Source organism: Pseudopodoces humilis, chromosome 25 (assembly GCF_049639895.1).
Source record: "Pseudopodoces humilis isolate 2021_Gansu_Grassland_sample_001 chromosome 25, ASM4963989v1, whole genome shotgun sequence".
NCBI classification, from domain to species: Eukaryota; Metazoa; Chordata; class Aves; order Passeriformes; family Paridae; genus Pseudopodoces; species Pseudopodoces humilis.
Window position 1 is genome coordinate 2,592,473 of NC_142224.1, and position 24,291 is coordinate 2,616,763.

Below are 24,291 nucleotides of genomic sequence, written 5' to 3' on the forward strand. Positions count from 1 at the left end.
AAGATTTATTTCCCAGTGCAGCCTCTCCAGGTACTAATTTTTCTATGGGCCGCCAGATAATGGCTCCAGTGCACAATAGCTCAGTTCCTAATCAGGATACAGAGCTGTAATTGGGTTGAAGGGATTTAAAATCATTAAAGCCACATTCAAGGGGAATAAAAAAGGAACCCCCCCACCTCCTTTCCCCCCCAAGACTGAGTGACTGTGTTTAATGAGCAACTCCTGGCATGTCACTCGTAATAGGCAGCAATGAAGTTCCAGCAAGAAGTCCAAGGGCAATCAAGACAGACTTTGTGGCCTTGGGATGACTGGTTAAGGAATCAGGAGCACAAAGCAGAGCTCTCCCGTGTCTTTCCAGTCAGAAGAAATGCTGAGGGAAGAAATGGAAAGAGCCAGCAGATCAATACCTGGCTCTGAGCCTGGTGGCACGGGCAGAATTTGGGGTGTTTTGGTCTCCACAATGGGGGACCCCTGCCTCAAAGGATCTCTGTGGAGGAGTCAGCAGAGCTTTAAACCAGATTTGAAGGGGTAAAGGAATGAAACCAGGCTCCAAGGTAAGTCTGGAGGCAGCACATCAGTGTTGACAACAAGCAGACCTAGAGGAGGTCACTGAGCATCCAGAAGTTACAAAGTCTCAGGCTGTGCCCTTTTGGTGATTTTTCTGGTCTGGCATCCAGCCCTGCCTGGGCAGTGGGAGCCAGGACTGCAGCTCTGTGCATCTCCAGGTCCATCCTTACTGCTGCATCTCAGTTTGGGTGCAGAGTGATACCAAAGTGGTTGTCCCCGTTTTACTGTTCTGGGTCCATACTGGAGTTTTGCTATTGTCCTCTTGCCAAAATCAGTGCAAAGTGGTAAAAATCACCAGTTCTGCAGTGGGCGAGGAGTGGCAGGTAAAGAGCTGAGCAAAAATCTCCCACACTGAGCAGAGCAAAATTGTTTGGTCTTGCTTTAATTTGCTTAGCCTTTCCCTTTCTTCAGCATTCTGCTTCACAATCTCATTCACTGAATTTCCTTTTCCACATGAGACCATATCTTAAAGTGTGTTGAGACCTTTTAAATTCCAGACCCTCCACACCCCTTGCAAACCCATCAGCCCGGTGTCAGCCACCCACCAAGGCCACGTTAGCACAACTGCTGGAACTGCAGCTGCTTTTGTCCTTCAAGCTGTGCCCTGTGTTGAATTCACGCCGTTATCTGGCCTATTACAACTTCAGGTATTAATTTCCCCAAAGTCTCACCCTACAGCGCTGCACCCTCACTCCTCTGCGAGGATCATGGGGAAAGGTGACGTCAAGAGACTCACCGATGATGGGGAAAATACGATGTCCAGGTTTAATTGGCAATGATTGTTTTGTCTCCTGTACAAAAGCAGCAAATCCCCAGAAGCTGGAGAGGAGCACAGCTGTTTATGGCGAACAGAAGCCGCTGCTTATCTCCTTGTAGCAACCTGTCTCCAGGAGATCACGGCTTAATTAACTCGCGTGTTATCGAGAGCAAAATTGTACAGACATTGTTAAAAAAAAATAATATTAGAAAATAGAAACTAAAAAGAGATAAAGTGGGAAGGAAGGAGGTGACCTGGGAGCCAAGTGGAGTGAACTGTGTAGGGAGCCAAAGCGTGTGGCCAGCGGTGGCTGCTGGAGGCGATGGGTGAATTTGCGTGTGCTGGATGAGCTGGAGAGAGGAGAGCCATTCCCTGGCCACAAGGAATGTGATTCTCAGGCATGGTGTGGGATGGACTTGCCCCCAAAAAAATGCAAACCTGGGTTTGCACTGTTTGTTAACTGGGTTTGTCATTAGGAAGGGATCACTGTGCACAGCTGGAGCCTCCTGGGCACCAGGCACATCAGCATGTGTTGATGGAAGGGTGAGTGCAGCACTGCTGCTCCTGGTCTCTCCACCCCATGGATTTGGGGATGGCCCTCTGATTTCCTAATCACAGAATCACAGAATGGTTTCAGTTGGGAGGGATCTTAAAGATCATCTCTTTCCACCCCCTGTCATGGCCAGGGACACCTTCCACTATCCCAGCTTGCTCCAAACGCTGTCCAACCTGGCCTTGGACACTTCCAGGGATGAGGCAGCCACAGCTGCTCTGGGCACCCTGTGCTGGAGCCTCACCAGTCTCACAGGGAAGAATTTCTTTGTAATATCCAATCTAAACCTACTCTCAATTTTAACCCATTTCCCCCTTGCCCTATTGGCAAGGACAAATAGATCCCAAATGACTAAATAGGGCAGTTATTTACCATCAGACTGGGGTGCAGAAACCAAGTGGCCACTTGCAGTCAAAGGGAGGGGAGAGCTGAGTCCTTCCCAAAGATACTTTTCTCTGTGAAAACCTCATTCCTTGCTCTTAGATCCCAAGTTTGTCAGCAGCCTCATCCCTAATTTCAGCAAGTGGCCACACACAGTGGCCAACTGCCCCATCCAGGTGCTGGTGCTTTCTCCCAAACAGCTCACTCCAGAACAAGGGGCATGGCCTTGCTGCTGCAGATCTTCCTGAGGATGTAAGGGAAGATACTGCTGGAGGAAATTGCAAAGCAGCCTCTCAGTGAGGGCTGTGGAGTCACTTGGAGAGTGGTGCAGAGGGAAATTTGACAACCTCTCCCATTCATCACTCAAAGTGCTCTGCAGATCAAAGCCAGAGAGACAATAATACATTTTGAACTAAGAACATTAATTTGTATCCAGAGCATTTTAATAAATAATTTTTTAAAATCCAGTTCAGCCCTGTCATCTCAAGCCAATTCCATTTAATATCCAGCCCTTCGACTGACAGATTTTTAACAGCATAATTAGCATGTATGGCTCTTAAAAGCCTTCACCGGTATTCTCAGGCCTCCTCTACATTTCAGCATCTCCTCTCCTGTCCTCCCAGCCCCCTTTTCCCATATTGTTATTCCATTTGTAGTTGTTTATTGTGCCTGCTGAGGCAGATTAAAGACACGAAGGAGCCAGAGAGTTGTTCTTAGGGGCTCCTGTGCAGTGCAGAGTAAGCATGGCAGAGCTTAAGGATTCCAAATCCGGAGTCTTGCTTTTCAAACCGTGTGCCTGACGAGTGGAGGTGGTTTCTGAAGCATTTCATTATTGCTTTGTTGGGTTGTTTTTGTTTGATTTGGGTTTTTTTTCCCTGTGGATTTATGTTTTTGCATGGGAAGAGTGAGGAGCACCAAGGGTTTCTTATATAATGATATATGAGTGAGAGCTGAGGCTTAAAAGGAAAATAAGAAAGATTATGGAATAGTTGGTCATACTGTAAATTTTGGCAGCACCAGGAAATATCCTCATGTGTTACTGCATTGAACAAAGCTCCTCGAGCTCCATCCAAGGATGAAAGCATCCAGCAGAAGCCAAACGCAGTCCAGTCCCCCAGTTCCCTCCTCGGAACATTGAAGTGGGATGTAAATTGTCTACAGCACACACTTAGAGCTGGGTCTCCTTCCTCCAGCAGAAATGGCTGGTGAGAGCTGGAGCTGTTTGCCAGTCCCCATTTTTTGTGGGATCTGCCACACAAAAGGAGCAGGATTTTGTTCTCCAAAGCCAGCGGAGTGTGCGGAAGGGGGAACCAGACCTTGTCCACAGAAACAGAGACGCCAAATGCTTTCTTGTAGTGATTTTGTTCCACTTCACTCTTGGCTGAGGATGGGCCCAAAGCAAAATCCCAGCTCTGAGCAAAAGCCTGAAAGCTGAACCTGCTCCCAGCCTGCAGCTGCTGCTTATCTCAGTGATAGGAATCAAACCTGGAAACCTGTGGCTCTGCTCTGTGGCTGCACCTGCCCTTTGGAGCGTGCTTGTCCTGTCCCACAGAGATGTGTAAGCCTCAGGAGCATCCATCTGTCTCTAAATCTGAGCAATTCTGGGCTGCAAGACTCCATGCTCTGCAGTGAGCACCCCCAATCCCTCCACCTACCTCAGAGCAAGGCAGGAATTATCCTCTCGGTTCTGCCATGGCATGAAAATCAAAGCCAGGCTTTGAGGCAAAGCAGTGCCAAGCCCTGTTTTGCCATTCAAGGCATGCTAGTGTTATCCCCATGGTGTGAGGAGGTGGTGGGGAGAGCTTTGAGGCCAGCATGGATCCAGGATGATCCCCAGCACTCAGCACAGAGCTTGTAGGATCACAGAATCATGGAATCTGCTCAGGAATCACTGAGCCCAGCTCCTGCCCTGCCCAGGACCATCCCAAAGAGTCACACCCTGTGCCTGAGAGTGTTGTCCAAATACTTGCTGAGCTCTGTCAGGCTTGGGGCTGTGACCATGTCTCTGGGGAGCCTGTTGAGTGCCTGACCACCCTCTGGGTGTCAGACTGGCCGGCCCCTGGCAGACACCCACCCCCAGGTGCTCCAGCACAGCGTGGGCCAGTGCACTGAAACACGGCACAGCCAATTTGGGCTGCCAAGCCCCATTCCCCCACCCAGCTCTGGGATCCCAGAGCTCATGCACTGAAAATCTGCAGAAAGCAGCAGCAAAGCTCTTGCTCTGACTCATTATTCTGACCACAGCAGATGCTTTGCAGAGGGACACTGCCTGTCCCCTGGCTGTGGCATGGGGCCACCAGCCCCAGCATGCCATAGCAGCCCTGCCAGCTGACAGCTCTGACAGGATGATGGGCTTTGGCACCTTCCCATCTCCAGCTTGGAGCTGACCCACAGTGCCCTCCTGGATTCACAGGGGCTTGCAATAAACTTTAGGGCTTGTGCCTGGCTTATTGTTGGCACTTGATGCTTCTTCTCGCTGCTCTGGTGGTATTTCTTGTCCCTGGCTCGTGGCTGGCTTGCAGCTGCAGCGTGCTCGCCCTCATGCTGAGGGGAGAAATTACACTACAAGCCCCCAAATTGATGTAGAGTTAATTCCTTGCTGCAATTTGCTAAAATCCTCCCTCCTCTGTGCTTTCCCTGTTAAAGATCACATGGAGTGGCTGGGTTTGGTGCCTGCTCTGTGGGAGCCAGCTGCAGTCCCTCGTAGCCTTTTGTTTTCAGATTGCCTTTTTGGAGAGAAACGAAAATCCACTGAGAAATGATGGGCAAGCTCTGCTTTGTAAAGCTCCTCTCTCCTTTCTTTCTGGAGTCCCTGCAAAATGTCAAATGCTCTTTTCCTGCCTCCTAAGTGCACACATTTGCCCAGGTCCCTGGTATTTTGGGAGCAATCCCATTCAGTCACAGGCTGTGTAGGAGGCACGGGCAGAGGCTGTCCAGAGGAGCTGTGGCTGCACCATCCCTGGAACTGCTCAAGGCCAGGCTGGACAGGGCTTGGAGCAACCCAGGCTAGTGGAAGGTGATGAGGGGGTTGAAATGAGATGGGCTTTCAAGTCCCTTTCAACCCAAACCATTCTGGGTTTCTGTGATTCTATGCCTGATTCCCAGTGCTGGTCTGGAGCACTTTGAAAACTGAAGCCTTAGATGTAAAAATTGCAAAAACTGGTGATTTTTGGTGCAGTGGCCGGGATGAACCAGCGTGGTCACCTCCATTCTCCTGCCTTTTACCCACTGCTCTCTTTTCTGTCACTGTGAGCTCTCAACAGGAGATTTGGGCACTTTCACTGCAGGTTGTTGCCTGATGCAGATTCCATCTGCGGTCTCCTACTCCCGCTGTCACTTGTGGCCAGCGTCCCTGCAGCAATGAGCCACACAGGGTGAAGGTGACACTTCCCCTTAATCCCCAGCCCCAGAGGCTGAGCTTTACATGGGTCAGCTTTTGTACAAAAAAAAAGGGAATAAAAACAAACAAGCAGCTGAAAGTTGAGCAGGACAAGGAAAGTTCAGGCTGCTCTGTAATGTCAAGGTGAGCAAGGCGATGGCATTTACGTTGGAGATATCCGGGACTCAGGATCTGGGATTAGTGTCAGCTCTTCTGTGGCAAGCTAAATTAGGAATGCAGAGGCTGTCTCTGTTTATGATACAGGGTTGTTAGGTGCTTCAGGTACTGTCATTCTTATTTAAGGATATATTTAAGGATTAACAGTAAGAAGACCAGCATTAGCAGGAGAGAAATGAATGTTAGTGAGCTTAGGCTTGGAGGGCTTATTTTTGATCATCATCATGTGAGCTGCTTTAGGAGAGATGAGCTCCAAGATGGGGAGGGTGGGGGGAGATTCTTGTATTTTTGCAGGGAAAGAAAACGTTTTGCAAGTTTGAATAGAGCTCAGAACTTAGCAACAATGACGGTTGCAGGGGTAAAGCTGCATAACTCCCCGGAGCCGGTGCCTTTGCTGGGCTGGGGATCTGGCTCACAGCACCCAGCCTATTTTTAGCCTCTATTTCTTTGGTGTTTCTTTCTTCTCGTGCAGAATATGTGTGATCAAACAATGTCCACGGATTTCTTTGTTGTTTGAAATCATTCTGTGTTTTTTAATTGGCAGCTTTTCTGTTTCGCCTTGATCGCGGTTGACTGCAAGTAGGTTACGTTTGCTCTGAGCTGTCTCAGGCACCCTGGGCTGGAGAAGTTCCCTCCTGATCCTGCTCCTTCCAACGGGGGGTGCAGCACAAAGATTTTCTTGCTGCCAAACATTTTCTTATGTGCAAACGCCACGTTTTGCTTTCCCAGGCTTTGGCTTTGATATTTGCTGCCCACAAGCACCTGGCGCTGGGGAAAAGCTGCTGAGGATTCACAGCTCTTGACATCCCAAGATTTTCATATTTTCAAGGCTTTTCTTAGAGCAAAAATGGGTGAAAAGATTGGTTCACTTGTGCAGTGGGTTAGGTCAGTTCTGATGGCTGAGATGCAGGAAGGGGGAGGTCTCACAATCACCTCTGTTTGAAGGAGTAGCATAAAATGTACACCCCAAACTCCTGGTTTTGACGTTCCCATTGAAATAATTTTAATTATTATCTTTAAATATTGCAAGTATCAGGTCCAGCTCCTCCTTAGAGGTGAGTTGAGTGTGCTGTGGGCTGTGTTTCACCCCTCTGCACTGAGGACTCTGCAAAACCCTTGCTGGATGATGGAGTGGGCACCCCATGACTCCAGCACTCCTTGGGTGTGCCAGAGAAGAAGGTGGCCAGGCTGAAGGAATAAAAGGTGCCCAATTTTATGTGAAAAGTGCTTAACCAAACTGGACAACTCCTGAGTATCCATTACTTCTGTGCCTCCTGAAGCTGAAACAATTGTTATTAAGCCACATCACACTGCATGACCTACATTTGACTTGAAAGCCTCCTGCTAATAATTAGTTTGAATTTCGATTTAAAAATAAACACATTCATATTCTAGGTTTCAAAACTTGAAGAAATCAAGCCCCTGGATAGATAAAATCCCCCACCTTTCCCTCCTGGTCCCTTCTTTCCCTGATTTTCACACAGGCAATGAGGAAGGAGTGAATTAACTGGGCTCAGTGGAGGAGGAGGCTTTGGATATAATGAGACCGCTGGGCATTTTCCTGGAAAACTGCAGGAGCCTCAGCGCTTGGAAGATTTGGGCCATCTGGATAAAGAGGGTCAGGCTCGGCGTTGGCAGGGATGAGGCAGCGGGTGCTCAGCCTCGCCAGAGGAGCTGTGGAGAGCGCAGAGCAACGCTCAGAGCCTCTGGCAGAAGGCTCAACCCTTCCCTTCCCTTCCCTGGGAATGATCAGCATTGTGCTGCTTCTCCTGCTTCTCCATCTGCCTGCCCGGCCGCTCCACCGGGAGCGTCCCGAGGCGTGGAGGCAGCGCTGGGTCAGCGCCTGGCGCTCGGCCGCGGATCCTCGCTCGCTCAAGGGGCCGGTGTTAATCAGAACTGCTGGGGAGGAGAGGATTGTGCCTGCTGGAGATGGGATCTCTCCCAGAGAGGAGAGGTGCAGCTGGGCTGTGTCCCACGGCCAGCTCCAGGAGATGGATGCGTGTTCCTGGCAGAGCTCGGGCCCATCCGATGGGATGTGGCAGCGTTCCTGTGAGGTCTGTGCTGGTTGTGGCCCTGGCAACACCTCATCATCTGCCTTTCTCCACACACCTCGGGGCTTTCTGTTGCTGGAGGTAGAAAATACAGAAAGCTGTCATGGTCATAATGCTTATCCAAAATCCCAGTGTCCTCATTCAGTTGTTCCATGTCCAAGCTTTCCCCTGTATTTCTTGGCCTCTGGTCTCCTTTTGTCATGGTGTGCTACCATGTGCACATGGGTGTTTTTGTGCATTTTAGAGAAAATATGGCAGAACAGCCAGAGAATGTGGTTTTGGGAGATGCATCCCTGCCTGGACCAGGTTCTCCCTTCCCACCAGGTACCTGTCCACCCCCACCCCTCTTGCTCTTGCGTTTGGCAGCAGTAACCCAAGGGTTTGGAATTTTGGAGTGTGCTTTTATAGGCAAATATCACAGCACAAGTGGCTGCACCTGGGAGAAAAAACCTGGCTTTCTGCTTAATCCAGAAATCCCCTAAAACACCGGATGGCACTGTGGGGTCATTGTCATTCCGAGCTGATGATGTGTCCATGCCTTGAAGCGAGACAATCCCTGCACCTTGTAATTCCTTTATGGCAAATAAATAAAGAAATAAAAAATGTCCAATCAAACTTAATAGTAACAAAACCAAGAGGATCCTGTGGAAATTAGTGTGAAATCCTATAGAAAAGGGGAGACAATGAAGCAGCATCCCTGGTGGGATTCCACAGGTGAATTTTTCCACCCATGGGAAGGGTTTTATTCTCCGGCTGCTTCGGCAGCACTCGCCCATAAGGTGTAATCCTAAATGATGCCACTTCAGGTGCTATTTTTATTCAGGAAAATGTCAAATCCTTTCTCAGAACTTAGTGACTTGTTGTCTTGGTAATTTCTTGCAGAAACAGGATCTATAAAAATCCCTTATTTTCTTGGCACTAGGCTTTTCTTGTCTATTTTGGATGTAAATATTTTTTACAATCGGGGGAAAGAAAAGGGTGCTGCTTTAATTCTACCAGCAGTGTAATTTCCCCCTAGAATGCCTCTTGTGGGTCTGTGCACTCAGATTTATGGTCCTGGCCCAGAGTCCTTTGAAGCAGAGTCCTTGTACATCCAGATTGTATCCGCCCTGTTCTCTCTTCATGCATTGGTTCCTAATCTGAATCACAGCTCTTGGGAAGCTGGAAATCCAGTACTGAGCAGGGTTGTATCCATTTTGAGTTGAGTGTGGCAGCGTGGAGGGCACACTATGCTGTTGAGTGGAGATTTTCTTTTAAATTTCCAGCAAAAATGACATTTTCAAAAACCAACAGTCACTCTGGCAGTGAATCCTTTCCAAATTTTGGCAGCTACAGGTCATTTACAAATTAAAAGATAAAATCAGAGTGTTTCTGATAACACTGAGATGTTCTGCACTCAGAGGAGTTTGGGGCTGCTTCTGAAATGCTTCAGTCAGAAATCTCCACTTCCCAGTGAGGGTGACTGGTTCTGCCATGCCCTAGTGAGATTGGGAGCTCTGAACAGGCCTGGTGACCACTTTCATAGAACCAGAAAGGTTGGAAAAGACCTCTAAGGTCATTGTGTCCAAGGATTAAGCCAGCACTTTCAGATCCACCACTAAAACATGTCCCTAAGTCCCTAGGGTGGTGATGGAGGAGGAGGAGCAGAGCCTTTGCTCCCACTGTGATCAGCACTGACATCAGAGCTCATTCAGAGTCTTAGGGTTTGCTGCAAGCTGCAAGAAGAAGCTTTGAGGATGGCAGGGGGTCATTTTGGGCTATTCCTGCCGCCATCCAGGCTCCTGGGCTCCAGCACAATCTCACTTCAAGTGAGATCCGAGGGAAAAGCGAGGCAGGAGCTGCACAGCCCTTCCTGGGAGAGAGGGAGATGATGAGCAGTGTCTTTCCAATCAGAACAAGATCCCCAGAGTCCAAAAGGAGCAAGGCTTGGGCATAAAAGCCAGAGCTGCCCTAATAAAACATTTACTGGGGTTTGGAGACCTGTGCGCTCCGACACGGCGCATACATATTAAATGATCAAAGTTGCAGTGCCTTCGGAGGAGCCGGCTGCTAATCTAATGCAGCCCTCGGGCTTTGCTCACCACTGACTCGGCATGAAAGAGAATGCCAGCTCTGTTTTCCTATTTAAAAGGTTTCCCAGCTAAGCCAGATGGGTCACAGTTCAGGAAGGAATAGGATCTGGCCTCTTCAGGGCTTTGGCAAGGAGGGGCTTGGGAAGGCTTGTTAGGGTTGAGGTGGGTCTGGCTGCATCTCTCAAGCCCTGTCTGCCTCTGACTCCTGCAGGCCAGCTTGGTGCTGCCATGGTCTCACCCCTTCCTCCTCCTCCTCCTCTTCCTCCTCCTCTGCTTGTCCCTCCCTTCCCTAAACCACTCTCTCCACATCCCATTGCCTGGCTCTGTCCCAGCCTGAGTGTTAAAGTTCTGCCATTGGATTAAAACCAAAGCAAAGGGAAAAAAAAAAAACCACCCAACCCAAACAATCCCACTCCCTTTGAATTTATAAACCGAGCACACTCGAGCTGAAATGTGCCGAGGAGGAAAAGGAAAACACAGAGCCCCCGGGGTGCTGTTTTTCCAAGTGATGCAGCCCTTTATTTTCCTGCCCCCACTTGTTTTAGCTGTGCAGGGAGGCAAGCAGGTAAAACCCTGGCAGGGTGCTGGTTCCTGGCGTGGGGCTCCCTCCACGCGGAGCTGGCTCAGCAAACCTCCAGCTCTCCCATCATCTGCTGCTGCTGCAGAGCAAACACTGCACCTCCTGCTCCCCGCTGCTCCAGTGGTCTGGGACTGATGGGTTTGGTTTTCCACTTGGTTACAGCATTTCTTCTGCTTCTCAAGCATCTCCCATGTCTTTCATGTAATTCCTTAACTAGTTTCCATTTACTGGAGGTTGCTTTCTTTTAAGGTACTTGAATCTGTTTGATCATCAACAAATTTCTCTTTCTGTTCCTCTGATAAAAAATTAAATCTGGGCACTTTTTGAAGGCTTCCTCCCCACCCCCTTTTCTCTTCCTCCATCCCTGCTCAGTGGGGAATCAGTCCTTTTCTAGGAAATGAAAATAAATAAAAATTAGAGTTCAAAGTGTGATATCTCCCCTTAAGAAGAAGAGGGGAAGAAGAAGGAAAAAAGCCCCACCATATATTCTTACAGATGTGACATCAAAATGGAAAACTATAAAGGACATGTTTTCAAAGGCTTGTACAGGGACTGAGTTGGATCAGTAGGAAACAGGCAAAGTCTCTCTGGGTGCTTTGAAATCCTATCCCCAAGTCACCAAAACTGTTGTTTTAGCTGGAGTGCTGGTGTTCCTCCACCTGCCAAAGCAGCTGGATGGGGAGCAGAGGCTGCTGCGGGCCCCACGTCACCACAGAGGGTTGGGGGTGTGCTTGGGACAAGAGAGTGACATCGTGGTTGGGTGCTGGCACCCCCTGCATCCCCCGTGTCCTCGTGTCACCTTGCATCCGTGTCTGCCAGCAGAGGCATCTCCTTGCTCACTGCAGAGGAGCTTTTTGGGAACAGGGAAAAAGCACAGCCAGACCCTTGGGAAGGGTGCAGGACAGAGCTGTGGGAAATCAGCTCCTTCTGTCTTGGTGATGGCCACCACAAGTGGGGCTGTGGGGATGGGCAGCAAGAGCTGCTGACTCTGCTGAGAGCTGCCCTTGGCTGGGGAGGGGCTGCATCGGGGCAGGGCTGAGTGTGGGGTCACCTCTGGTTTCCCACCCAGCCTGGAATCGGGCTGGGAAAAGCCCCGTGGTGCCGTGGAGCTGCAGTCTGGTCTGGGGCCTCCCCCTGTGCCGTCCTGTGGGGTGGCAGATGGATTAGCAGCTCACTGTTGCCCAGGTAACTGCCTTTCCTCCCCTGAATCCTGATTATTTGGTTTCTCACCATACACCGAGGGGCCCTGCGACTCATTCCATCCTTCCCAAAACCTCTGGTGCTGTGGCAGAGCAGGTACCCAGCTCAGCTCCCTCCCTCCTCAAGGGCCTTTTTACCCTGTGGGCACAGTGGAGGCTGAGCCATCGTGTCCTGGGACCCTCTGAATGAGCCACCGTGGGGTTGGAGCAGGCAGGATGTTCCCCAGGGGGCTCATCCAGCCCAGTGGCTCTGCATAGAGGGTCCAATGTGCTGTTGGTTGTTTCCTGCAGGCAAAGGCTCGAGCAGCAGCAGTTTGATTGCATTAAGAGAAATTAAAGGAGTTTCCAAATGTGTGTGAAACCCCCTGGCTGCCCCAGGATGGAGGGAGCAGGGTCAGGTGCAAACCCAGCTCAGCTCCAGATTTGGATGTATTCAAGGTCATCAGAGCATCTCTGTGAGCATCTGTGGGCACAGGGACCAGCCCTACGCTATCCAAGGCTGGATTGTGCATCTCTGTTTTTTAGGGAAGCTCATAACAGCCAGGAAGGGATCCCACAGCTCCCAGCAAGCAAAAGCTCCCCCCTGCTCTAGGCAGGTGACTTGCACAGCACAGGAGGCTTTAGGAGGTTGAGTGATGTTCCAGATGGCAATTTTTCATCTGTCACTTCATCTCCTCCTGCAGCTTCCCTGAGTTATCCCCAGTGCAAACTCCTTTTCCAGAGATTTTCTCCAACAAAACTCTCTCACCCCATCACTTCCCTCAGTGCTCATGGAGCATCCTGGCTGTCTAATGTGGAACACGAAGGGCTGGAGCCCATGGCTGTGACTTCCACGTGCTTTCAGCGACAGCACAGACACCTGCCTGATGCAATCGATTATTTCTTTTGGGGAGGAGGAGCTGCAATTAATCTCTGCTTGTCTTTAGTGCTTTTTGTTGTCTTTCTGGCTGCTAAACTGCTTGTGTGGGAGGAAAGATGTCCACCTAATGGTGGGAGATTGCCTGGGGAGGAGGAACAAGGAAACCTTTGGGTTCTGGGGGGCTCCTGTTGTCCAGTGTGTCTGTGGTGGAGTGGAGAGGGAGATTTCTCGGTTTGCAGCTGGTTTGGGCCACAGGGTGGGCTTGAGCCTGAGGATGTGCTGAAGTTTTGGGGTTGATTGTCTCACTGTGAATCCCTGGCTCCTGCTCCATCACCTTGGATTAATTACAATACAATGCAATATACATTTATATGGTGTCTGCACAAGTGTCTCAGGGCTTCTGCAATCTGAAAAATCTAATTAAGGTGCAGCCTCCAACATGAATGCTTATCACCAGAATGCGTGCAGCCAGCCAGGGGCAGCTGCCTCCCCGCCTCAACCCCAAGCAGGATCCACACTCTCCTGGCATTATTAATTACTCAAAGCTCGGTGTCCGAGACACCGATCGATACCGCGGCTCTGCAGAGGTAGGAGACTCTGAGTGTGAGGAGCTGGAGATAACCATCAGCCAGAAACAGGGTGGAGGCTGTTCCTGGCCAGGGAGGAGGAGGAGGAGGAGTCTCTTTGCAGAGACAAGCACGTGTTCCCAGTGACTTTGACGCTGGGATGTTACTGATGGAGAAAAACGTGGTTGATATTGAACCTTGGCCTGGGGAAGGTCGTGCCTTGGGGGTTGGACCGGTGCTGGACACAGCAGCACTACTGCAAAACTTATTGGGCATTTTTATTTTGTCTCAGGAGTGGCAGCAGCTGCCTGGAAGGGAGGGAGGGAGCACCACAAGTGTGATGAGAACGTAAATAACCAGGGGAAAAGGGAAAGGAAATGTGAAGTGGCCCTTTAAATATGAGCCTCCAGAGCCCAGAGCCCAACTAGCTTTCCCTAAAGTATTCAAATGAGATTGCAGCATCAGATTGGTATGCATTAGGCTGGTCTCAATGAAAATTAACATGTAATTGCTTCAAATGAAGTAAGTGAGGAGGTAATCTGTTCTTAAATTGGATTCGCAGGATTTTGTGGTACCATAATGCAGCTGTGAAATGAAATATATTTTAAGGATGATGTCCTCAAGGGGAGAGGGAAGGATGGGGGAGTCTTTACTGGGAAGGGTCCTTTCCCTCACTCTGTCTTTTGTTTCTGGTCTCATTAGTGCTATTTTATAAATGAGGAAAGGGCTTTGGTGCCATGGCATGGCTGGAGAAGGTCCCATTGCTTTGGCTCCATCATGTTTCCTTCCTTGACATCCCTCATGTCCCTCTCTTCCACTTCCTCTGGTTCTCCACTTGCCTTGCTATGTCAGTGCTTCTCCAGCCTCTTCTGTCAGGCACAAGTCCCCATCCCATTGCAATGAGTCACATGGGAGTCGTGAGATGAGCCCTTGAACTTTGTTTATGTAGCAAACCACCTTCTGGTTAGGTGGTGGGATAGGATCTGGCTCTGTGGTGGGGTTTGTGTGTCTGTGCAGGTTCTTGTTAGGGAGCTGGGTTCTCCAAGGAGAGAGACATCAGAGCAAGAGGCACAGTTTAGCTTCTCTCAGCTACTTGTGCTCTTCTGCCAAAGAAGAATCACCCTGTGATGCAGCACAGCACTGCAAGGCTTCAGGATTCATCTCCAAAGGCTTGGGATGCACCACTCCTCCTACTCAGCCTTGAGTTGCCGGGACCACCTCTCTGTTTTAATTTTAAGGATTTGCTGCTTGTCCTTGTTCTGTCTCTCCCCATCTCTCCCCATCTGGCAGCAGAGGCACGATGAGCTCAGCCATCGTGGTGAAGATGCAATTAGGAGTGTGAGGGAGAGCTGGTGTAGGAAGGTGATGTGGTAACCTGCAATTATTCCCAGGCTAGAATTATAGAGATGGCATGGTATATATAGATATAGTATATATAGCTAGAGAATAGATAGCTAGAGAATAGATAGATGGATATATATAGATGTGGGATATATAAGTATTATAGCAGTTTATTTTTGCTACATAAAGTTGTGGCTGCCCCATCCCTGGAAGTGTCCAAGGCCAGGTTGGGCAGGGCTTGGAGTAACCTGGGATAGTGGAAGGTGTGCCAGCCCATGGCAGGGGATAGAACAGGATGATCTTTAAGGTCTTCTCCAACCCAAACCCTTCCATGATCCTAGAAGGCAGTGACAGTGCAAGCTCCCCCAGCTCCCCAATGTCCTGGGCAGCTCTGCCAGTGCCTTAAAAGCCTGATTCCTCATCTTGTGTCCTTCCCTGGGCCCTGCAGCCCACTGCTTGCAGCACCTCTCCCTCCCTCTCGCCCCCTGCTCCTCCTCACAGAGCCCCTGGACTCGCAGCATCCTTCAGCAGCCTCCAGTTCCCTCCTCCATCTCTCTGCAGTCCTGGCAGAAAGCATTCACCCCTCACCGTTCCTGTTTTGTGCCTCAACTTCTAAGGAAAAGCCACTTCAGTGATAATTTCCCACTTGTGATAAGTTAAGTGCATGGCTTCCTTTGGAATACATTTTCAGTGCAGTTAAGCTCAGCAGTCCCTTGCCTGTGTGCGTAGTTAAACGCGCTCCTTTGCAGCCCGTTGGGGTGGATGGCATCACTTTATTCCAGGGCCATTAGTGTCACTTGGCAAAGCAGAAGCAGGATTTATTCCGGGGCACAGCTCGTAATTGAGCGAGTTCAGCCGGGGATCGGCACTGACTGCTGCGAGTGCAGCCGGCCGGAGGAGAGCGGAGCTGCGGGGGTGAGGGATGGGGACTTGGGGTGACTCGAGTGGCTCAGCCAGGGACTAGCAGGTAGCAAAGGAGCATTTTTTCTAGAGAGAAGTGCAGAGAAAAGAGAGAGATCCCTGTTCTTTTGGAGGCAGAGAGAGAAAACGACTTCTCTGCACCTCCTCAGATGGGGAGACCTTGTTTTCCAGGGTTTACGCTGCTCCGTAGCACTTGAGGGGAGACGATGAGCTCATCAGGGAGCTCTTTTCTTATGTGGGATTTTCCACACCTCTTTTTGAAGCTGCCAGAGCCTGGTCCTGGACTGGGCTGATGCCCTCCCAGCAGGAGTGAGGATCCTTCCATAGGCAACCCTGGAAGACTGCCAGGGAAGGGGTGGCTTTCAGTGAGGGCTTTTTGCCTGCTGGCATCCAGGAGCCCCCTGTTCATTATTTGGGCTTTGGGAATGTGAAAAAGGAGAAAACCCTGAGGAATAACTGTCCCACAGCTCAGTGCAGGATCCCAGCAGGACTTCCCTGGTGGTATCTGTGTCATTTTTAATGGGGCAGGAACAGGGGCTCCGGTGATGCCCCATGGAGCCAGCCACAGCCAGGGTTAGGGACACGCTGCCTGCCACGCTCTGCGAGCCGCTGCCCTCATTGGTGTTTTGTGGCACGCTCCGAGATGCTGAGATGGAAGATGCTATAGATGTGCAGAGCCCTGTTGTTAGCAGAGACAATGGGAGGATAAATAGAAAGGCTGGATGAGCTGAGCACGGGACTTGGAAAGGTGCTGGTGCACTGCTGCATTGCAGAGAGATAAAGACTTTTCCAGACGAGCCATCCCTGCCGGCTGCATCGCGATCTGCCCAGCCCTTGGGGCCGGCACAGGGGTCTCCAGGACTGTCAGGATGCACACAGATGTGTTCATGGAATCCATGCCTGCTCCCTACCCTGCCTGATGCTCAGTCAGCAGGAGCTCCAGCTCTTTTTGCAGCTCTCCTTCCCTTCCCAGTCCGGTTTCCTCCTGTTTCCTAGGCATTTGCCAATAACCGTGTCTAAGGCAGCACACTGGGAGTTGTTTGCAGCTCTGTGAATCCCGGGCAGTGAACCAAGGCGGATCTTTTTGAGCCCAGTATTATTATTAATGTAATTAGTGGGAATCATTTGCATGTATAAACTTTCAATTGAGGAGATCAGGTACTTTATAAACATGAGTTAACATGCTCTCCCTGGCAAGGAGGTGCCAGATATCTCCAAAGCCTTGCAGAGGGCAGGAATGAAGGGCAGGAACTTGCATGAACCAGTGGGAAAGACAGGACCTCCCATTCCAGGTCCCTGACTGCCTCTGCAACAACCAACATGGAGCTGCCTGGGCAGGGAAAAGAGGGGGAAGCACAAAGGGGTTTTATTTTTCTCTTCTGTGCATTTCTTTTCACCAGCTCGGTGCTATTTTGAAGAGGTACTGGGGTGGCAGCTGATCCAAGGGCACCTCCTCACCCCACAGCCTTTGGAGATGCTCTGGCTGCTGCATGGGGGTGGGAGGAAGGCACCAGCCCCAGCAGGAGCTCCCCTTTTCCTGCCTACCCCGCTGCTGAGTTAATCACTGTGTCAGCTCCTGCCTGTCAGGAGCCAGGCTCCCCATGCAGGGAAGAGGTTTCTTGGTCCTGTGACCACGCTGTGCTGTGAAAACCTCCTCGGGCTGTGTCTTTGGTGGTGTCACATCAGTGGGAGCTCCAGGGATCCCCTCCAGACAAACTCACAGTGAGGGTGAGGATGACTGGGCTGGTCCTGGGGAGCAGGTGAGGATGGGAGTGCCAAGAACCTCAGCAGGGCTGAGCCACTCACCCCAGCAGGGCTGAGCCTCCAGCCCCCATTAGAGTCCCTGACTGAGCACTGGAGGCTTCCAGCAACACCAAACCTGTGGACATCTTAATCCAGCAGTCCAGCTTCCACTGTGAATGGAATCCTTCCTGCAAGGAGCCTGTGACCAGCACACCCAACCTTGCCATCCAGGCTCCAGGGCCTGAGCTGGGTGTCCCTGCTCCAGCAGAATGGGATTATTGCTGGAGGAGCACACGCTGCTCCCAGTGCATGCTCTCAGTGGGGTTGGTGTGCAGGGCAGTGCTGGCCAGCCCTGTGGATGTGAGCAGACGGTGCTGCAGGGAGGGTGTGTGAGCAAAAGCAGGCTGGGTGTGCAGGAAAGGGATCAGATGCTGTAAATCCTGCTGGAAAAGGGCTGGACTGGGAGAAATTGCTGGTGCGTGACTTAACCCAATGCAGCAAAGAGAGCGAAACCAGACTGGGTTGTAACAATGAGAGGTTTGGCTCGATATTTATTAGTTAAAAAGCTTTCAGACCGTGTTATATGTGATATCCACACCTCAGGCTGTCCATGGCATAGGCATCCCAGCCCTACAGGATCATGGGCAGTGCCTGTCCCAAGGAGCATGGCACAACCTGGCCCCAGCTTTCCCTTTGCTCAGGAATTGATGGCCAAAATTGTCTTCTAAACATCATAGGAAAGTCTGTGAGACTGTGCCTGACTGGGATTGAGTTGTTCAAAGCCCGGCCTTTAATTAATCCTAATAAATAACAATAAAATGTGATAATCACAGAAATAAATCTGAGATGTGGAGCTCTGCCTCCGGCAGCACGCTGGTTTAGTTGATCATTTATAGCTCGGCTGACGGTGCAGAGGCAGGAAGGTGATGTCTGGGACATGAGAAGCTGGGGACAAGGCAGGGCCAGAGTACCTGTCATTTTACCCAGCCTCAGCAGGAGGATTTGCACCCAATTTTAAGATAATCCCCAAACTCATTCCTGATCTCTTTAGCTCATAGCAGAGACAAAACATTTCTGGTGTGGGATTGATTAAAAATCTGGAGGTGTGTGAGAATGGCTGAGTTAGATTGGGAAGAAAATGAAAAGACATCTGGGGCTGCTTGGTGGTGGGACATGGTTTAGGGATGGGCTTGGCAGTGCTGGGTTAATGCTTGGATTCAATGATCTTAAAGGTTTTTTCCAACCTAAAGAATTCGGATCAATGCCATTTTGAATTTCCATCAAGTGGCCAGGATTTAGGAAGGTGGTTTCTCTAGGGTGGGCATGCCATGAAAATTAGGGGGTGGTGGAAGGTGAAATGAACCTGGGAGGGGTCAGTTTGGTCACAGCCCAAGGTGGGCCTCCACATTTGCTGAGGTGAGCCAGGCTTAGCCCCATCCCTTCCTCCCCATGATGGAGCTTGTACCCTGATAATTGCAATGAAAGCAGCAATCAGGTTGGTAATTTTGCTGAGCTCTTTTCAGTTCTAATTAACATTATTCATTTCTTGTGTGTCCTGCTGGGTTGAGACAATCTGTGCTCTCCAGCCCAGCCCTCTGGAACACCAGCAATCTGCATAAGAGGCAACAAAAAAGTGTTGTGTGCCAATTACTACACTTCAGTAATTAAAAACCTCCTTCCCCCCACTGCCTGCCCACCTCCTCTCCTGTCATTTTTTTGTGTGCAAACTTGAGAAAGCAAAGAGAGGAATTCAGGAGGGCCCATCACTGCTGGCGTGTTCCATCTGTGTCTGCTCTGGAGTCGCAGGGAGGTGCTGGGGGCTGGATGTGGCACGGGTGGGATCAGTGGTCAGGGAACTCGGCACCCTGCTGCTTGCTTATTCCTGGTACTTGTTTGTGAGGCTGTTGTGTCCCCACTGATGGCTGTGTTGGCATTTTCAGCCCAGCTCATCTTTGTGCTCGCTGGCAGAATCCTTGTGGTGTTGCTTTCCCTCTTCCAATTTGCCTTTGAGTGCTGTCCCTGCAGCCAGGTGAGCTGCTGGCTGCACCTGTGGGGCCCTTTGGCTGCATGAGCTCAGTCCTCAGGCTGTGGAAATGTTTGGGAATACCAGTGTAGGAGAGAGTTGCCAGTCCCTAATGGATCAGCTTGATAGAGGAGGGTGGATAACAAAGCCTGGAAGTTTTGGTTGTGGGAGATGTTGACAGATCTGGAAGGGGCAGCACCAGCCTGTATCCCACGTCCTTGACTGGGGAGTGCAGGACAAGGGATGAGCAGATGGGTTGGGACGGGGGGGGAGGATGGAGATCTGCAGCTCTCACCTTGGCTCAGTGCGTGTAACCGTCTTAAAATGCCCAAATTTTTGGAGGGAGCAGAGGGTCTGGTGCTGCGTGAGGAGCTGCATCTCCCTACAAACCATCCCTGCCTGCCCCAGGATGATGCAGCAGTGATCAGTTAGGCAGCGTTCCCATCTCCCTGAGGAGATTTGAGACTCTGGGTTTATTATGAAGGAAACAGCAGAAAGGGGCAGCAGTATCTAGAGCAGCATCATCTCCACCTTGTGCTGGCACACAGCAGTTTTTCAGCTTCCTGGAGGAGAAGTTCTCGCTGTCTGAGCAGGACTGGAACAAGGATTAAGGATCTTGAGAGAGAAAATTACCTCATTTGTGCTTAATTGTTTTTAGATTATATTTTTGGAGGCAAGCACTGCTTTCCGGCACCCCAAGGACCTCTCCCTCCCCTCCTTCCCTGGCACATCACGAGGTGACAGGGAAAGTGAGAGCTTCCAGCGAGGTGGAGGAGGCATCTCAGGGCTCTGCACTTTGCCAGGAGCAGGGTGGGAAGAGGGGAGGCTGTGGGCTCGGTGGTGGTTTTGCTCTCCACCTGTGCCTGGAGCGTGGCCTCCTGGCCAAAGCCAAAGAGAGAGGAGGTGGGAGAGGAGGCTTCTCATCCCTGCGCTGGGCTGCTGGAGAGAGGAGCTGCTGGAGGAGGGAAGGAGGAGCAGATGGAGGGGCTGGAAGAGCATTGGGTCACTGTGACGAGCCTTGGCCATAGGGACCCCGACCAGCACTTGTGCGAGGAGGAGCAGGAGGAACTGGAGGAGCTGGAGGAGCTGGAGGAGCAGGAGGAGCTGGAGGAGCAGGAGGAGCAGGAGGAGCAGGAGGAGCAGGAGGAACAGGAGGAGCAGGAGGAGCAGGAGGAGCTGGAGGAGCAGGAGGAGCAGGAGGAACAGGAGGAGCAGGAGGAGCTGGAGGAGCTGGAGGAGCAGGAGGAGCAGGAGGAGCAGGAGGAACAGGAGGAGCAGGAGGAGCAGGAGGAGCTGGAGGAGCTGGAGGAACTGGAGGAGCAGGAGGAGCTGGAGGAGCTGGAGGAGCTGGAGGAGCTGGAGGAGCAGGAGGAGCTGGAGGAGCAGGAGGAGCAGGAGGAACAGGAGGAACAGGAGGAGCAGGAGGAACAGGAGGAGCTGGAGGAGCAGGAGGAGCACAGTGTTTGGAAGCAGCTCAGGAAGGAGCACAACTGCCAACCCCTAAATAGCCCAGCACATCCAGAGCTGAAAGCACCTCTTTCCCAGGAGCTGCTGCTGCGCTTTATTTCATATATATATATATATAAATATATAAATATATAAATATATATAGGCTCAGGAGCTTTAAGAGGCAGGGAAGAATATAAAGTAACAGCTTGAAGCTTGCCGATCCCAGGGACAGGGAAGCGTGTCTGGGTGATAAGGAGAGATTGTGCCCAGGTGCTGTGAAGGGCGAAAGCACTTATTTCACTGTTGCCTCATGCGTTACCTGAGCCCCGTTGCTTTTCAAAAGCACTTAAATGCCCATATGATAGAGGGAATGCTTGGATTGCACACTGTCTGCCTCCATTATTATCCAAGGATCTCCAAGCTGATGCATTTCATAAAGAAAACTGGCGTGGAGGAGGAGAGAGGAAATATGTATTTTTAGTTCAGCCTGCTTAGAGTTCCTCAAGGTAACGTCTGCAGAGGGGACTGGTTGAGAAATTCAAGTCACGTCTGGTTTCTCATCACCCAGCCCTGGACACCTCTGTGTTTGTGCAGAACCACCACCACAGGAGCCTATTTCATGGTACCAGAGCCAAACACCAAATAACCACTTCATTTTATTCGTGCCCCATAGGTCTGAGCTACCAGCAGAGCTGAGATTTGGAGTTCAATAGACTAAACCCATCCTCTGGGAAGTAATCTCCAGTTTAATTCAACTTGTGTAACTAAACTCTCAGGCCTTTTACTCAAGTTGTAATGCAGCTGAGAGCAAGAGCCAAGTTCTTGGTGTTCAGCCCAGACTGAATCTATTGCTTTTTTAAATGTAGATCATAAAAATCTGCTCACATTTAATTTATTATTATCGTAATATCATTATGGAACAGTAGTAAAATTGTTTAATATATCGGCTGTTTTTCACACCAGAGAGGGAGGATGGAGCAGGAGTTGGGTACTGGCAAATCAGGGGTGTCCTGTGCTGCAGACAACACATCTGACCTTGGGCATGTCTCCTCTGTCACCCCCAAAAGTTGTGTGTTGAGGCTGGGTGGGTTATTTTGGCTTCTCCTGTAATCACTGGGGCCAAAGAGGTTCCAAAAAGAGGCAGAATGAGATGAGATGACTTGTCCCCAGGTGGGTACCTGCATCTTCCCTGGCATCAGCAATGGACACAGGAAGAGAAGTCTGACACCACAGAACCATTAAGGCTGGAAAAAGATCAGTCCAACCATTCCTGTACTGCCAGGTCCTCCACTAACCCATGCCTCCAAGTACCACATCTCCGTGGCTTTTAGATCCCTCCAGTGAGTCCAGCACTGCCCTGGGCAGCCTGTGGCAGGGCTTGACCACCCTTTCAGTGAAGAAATATCCCCTAATATTCAATCTAAACCTTCCCTGGTGCAACTTGAGGCCATTTCCTCTTATTACCTCGGAGAAAAGGTGAATCCCCACCCAAAGGAGTCTAGAAGGACCCCAATAAGGAGACAGCTCACCCAGAGAAAGGGCACACTCCCTAAAGTGTCCAGGACAAGTGCCACAGATAAAACCATCCTTGCTGTTACCTCCCATTAGTCTGGGACATGGAGCCCATCAAGTCCCTTCCATTCCTTGAGGTCACCCCACGTGAGACGTCCCAGAAGCTGCCGGGCTCCCTCGCGGTGCCTTAGAAGTGAATTTGCATCCCAGCCGCTGCACAAGTAATGAAGTGGCTTGGGGAAGAATATAAAGAGTGGATCTTAGGCTGAGTGGTTTTATGCAGGGACATTATGCTCTGGAGCCAGCATCCAGCAAAGCGTGGCTAAATCCCGATGGCTCCGTAATCCCAAAATTTCTCAGAGAGAAGCAGGGGTTTAGCTGGATGTGGGAGCTGCAGGTTTCTGCTGCTTAGAGAAGGTCTTGATGCTTGTCTGCAGATGATTTGTGGCTATGGGAGGATTCAAACTTGGTTTGGGGACATGGGGGTGGGGGGGTTACAGGGCTGGCAGAAACCTTTGGGAGAAACAAGACTGATCCCAGTTAATGTTGACAGGGAAATAATCTCCTTCAGGATCAAAATAATTTCTAGGTTTGCACTGTGTTGTCTCCAGGGGGAACTCAGGTGCTTATTGAGGCTGAATATAGAGGATTTCTACCTTCAAAACATCCCTGGATAAGTGAAATGCTCAGCAGGAGTGAGGTGCACAAGTGAGGGAGGTGCAGCAGTGCAGTTGATGGGTACGGAAGGAAAAGTTGACAGAGGGGACAAATGGTCGGATGCTCAAGGTTTCTCTTTAAAGGTGTGTGTGTGTCAGAGCTGGCTTTCTCCAAAGATAAATTTTCCTCACTCCTTTGTGAAGCAGCACAAGCTTTCCCAGCACCACTTTGCATTCCTTTGTGTGACTGCAGGGATGTGAAGTTCTGCAAACAGAATGAGAGGTGATGGATTTGGGCAGGAAGTAACAACCCGCACCGCCCAAAAAAAGTGGGGACTCGGGATGGAGGTTTGGGCTCAGCTCTGTTCGTCTGGGAGTTTGAAAAAGAATAAATTGGAATGGAGGAGTGAAAGGCTGGTACTGGGTGTCTCCCTGCATCTGGAAACTCTGTGGAGCTCTTGGGAAAATCTCTGGAGCCGCTGGTTTAGATGGATAGCGGTGCCCTGAGCACCGCAGGGAAAGTGCTGACCTTGTCCTCTTTGGACACTGAAAGCACTTGGTCCCTGAAAGTGCTGCTGACAGCAAAGCTAAAAATAGTGCCAGGAGGACCAGGAGGGCTGGCAGGGAGGGAGGGAGAGCGCCCAAGAGCAGCACACTGATGGGTCACCTCTCTGCCTCTCCCCAGGTGCTCCGTGGACAACCGGGTGACCCGAGTGGCCTGGCTGAACCGCAGCAGCATCCTCTATGCCGGCAATGACAAGTGGTGCTTGGACCCTCGGGTGGTGCTCCTGGCCAACACCAAAACCCAGTACAGCATCCAGATCCAGGATGTGGATGTGTATGATGAGGGCCCCTACACCTGCTCCGTGCAGACAGACAATCACCCCAAGACATCGCGTGTCCATCTCATCGTGCAAGGTAAGAAGAAGGGAGTTTGTAGAGGGGTTGGGCTTGGGGCTTTGCTTTCTGTTCTTTTTGGCCTGGTGTCTCCTCCTCCCGTTGCTCCTATGTTGAGCATGTTCAGCTTGGTGCAGAAGTAGAGGCTGATCCACAAACTTGGATCATCCCAAGCTGGGTAATGAATTTTACAGAGTCAGAGAATTTGCTGAGTTGGAAGGGACCCACAAGGATCACAGAGTCCAGCTCCTGGCCCAAGAGTCACACCATGTGTCTGAGGGTATTCTCCAAATGCTTCCTGAGCTCTGTCAGGGTTTATCCAACTTTGCTGATGTAATCCCAGGGCTCTGATACAGGCAGCTCTGCCTCACGACACAGCCACTGGCAAACCCGTGGTGCTGTTTGTTGTTGTTGTTTGATGTTTTTTTGTTTTCCAAGCTGGAGGCAGTGCATGAAGTAAAACTTGTGTTGGGGGGAAAGAGAGAGCTGACAGATTTGTGTGCTTTGTGGGGGTGTGTGTATGCCTAGCAACAATATGTGTTTGTGTGTTGAAATTCCATACTTTTGGAGAAGGAGGAGGAGGAGAAGGACCAGCACAGGGTGCTGGA

General features: G+C 50.6%; 1 protein-coding gene across 9 annotated transcripts in view; it reads left to right on the forward strand.

Moving 5' to 3' along the window:
• Positions 1 to 24,291, forward strand: part of LOC102105752 (protein CEPU-1) — a 352,214-nt gene that overhangs the window by 279,367 nt on the left and 48,556 nt on the right. For all 9 annotated transcript variants that reach the window (XR_015774525.1, XM_005528456.2, XM_088066840.1 and 6 more), the window contains one exon: positions 23,472 to 23,704. Coding sequence is in view for 8 of the 9 variants with exons in the window: in XM_005528456.2 (XP_005528513.1) it covers positions 23,472 to 23,704 (233 nt within the window). In the remaining variant the exon portion in view is untranslated. The remainder of the gene's footprint in view (positions 1 to 23,471; positions 23,705 to 24,291) is intronic.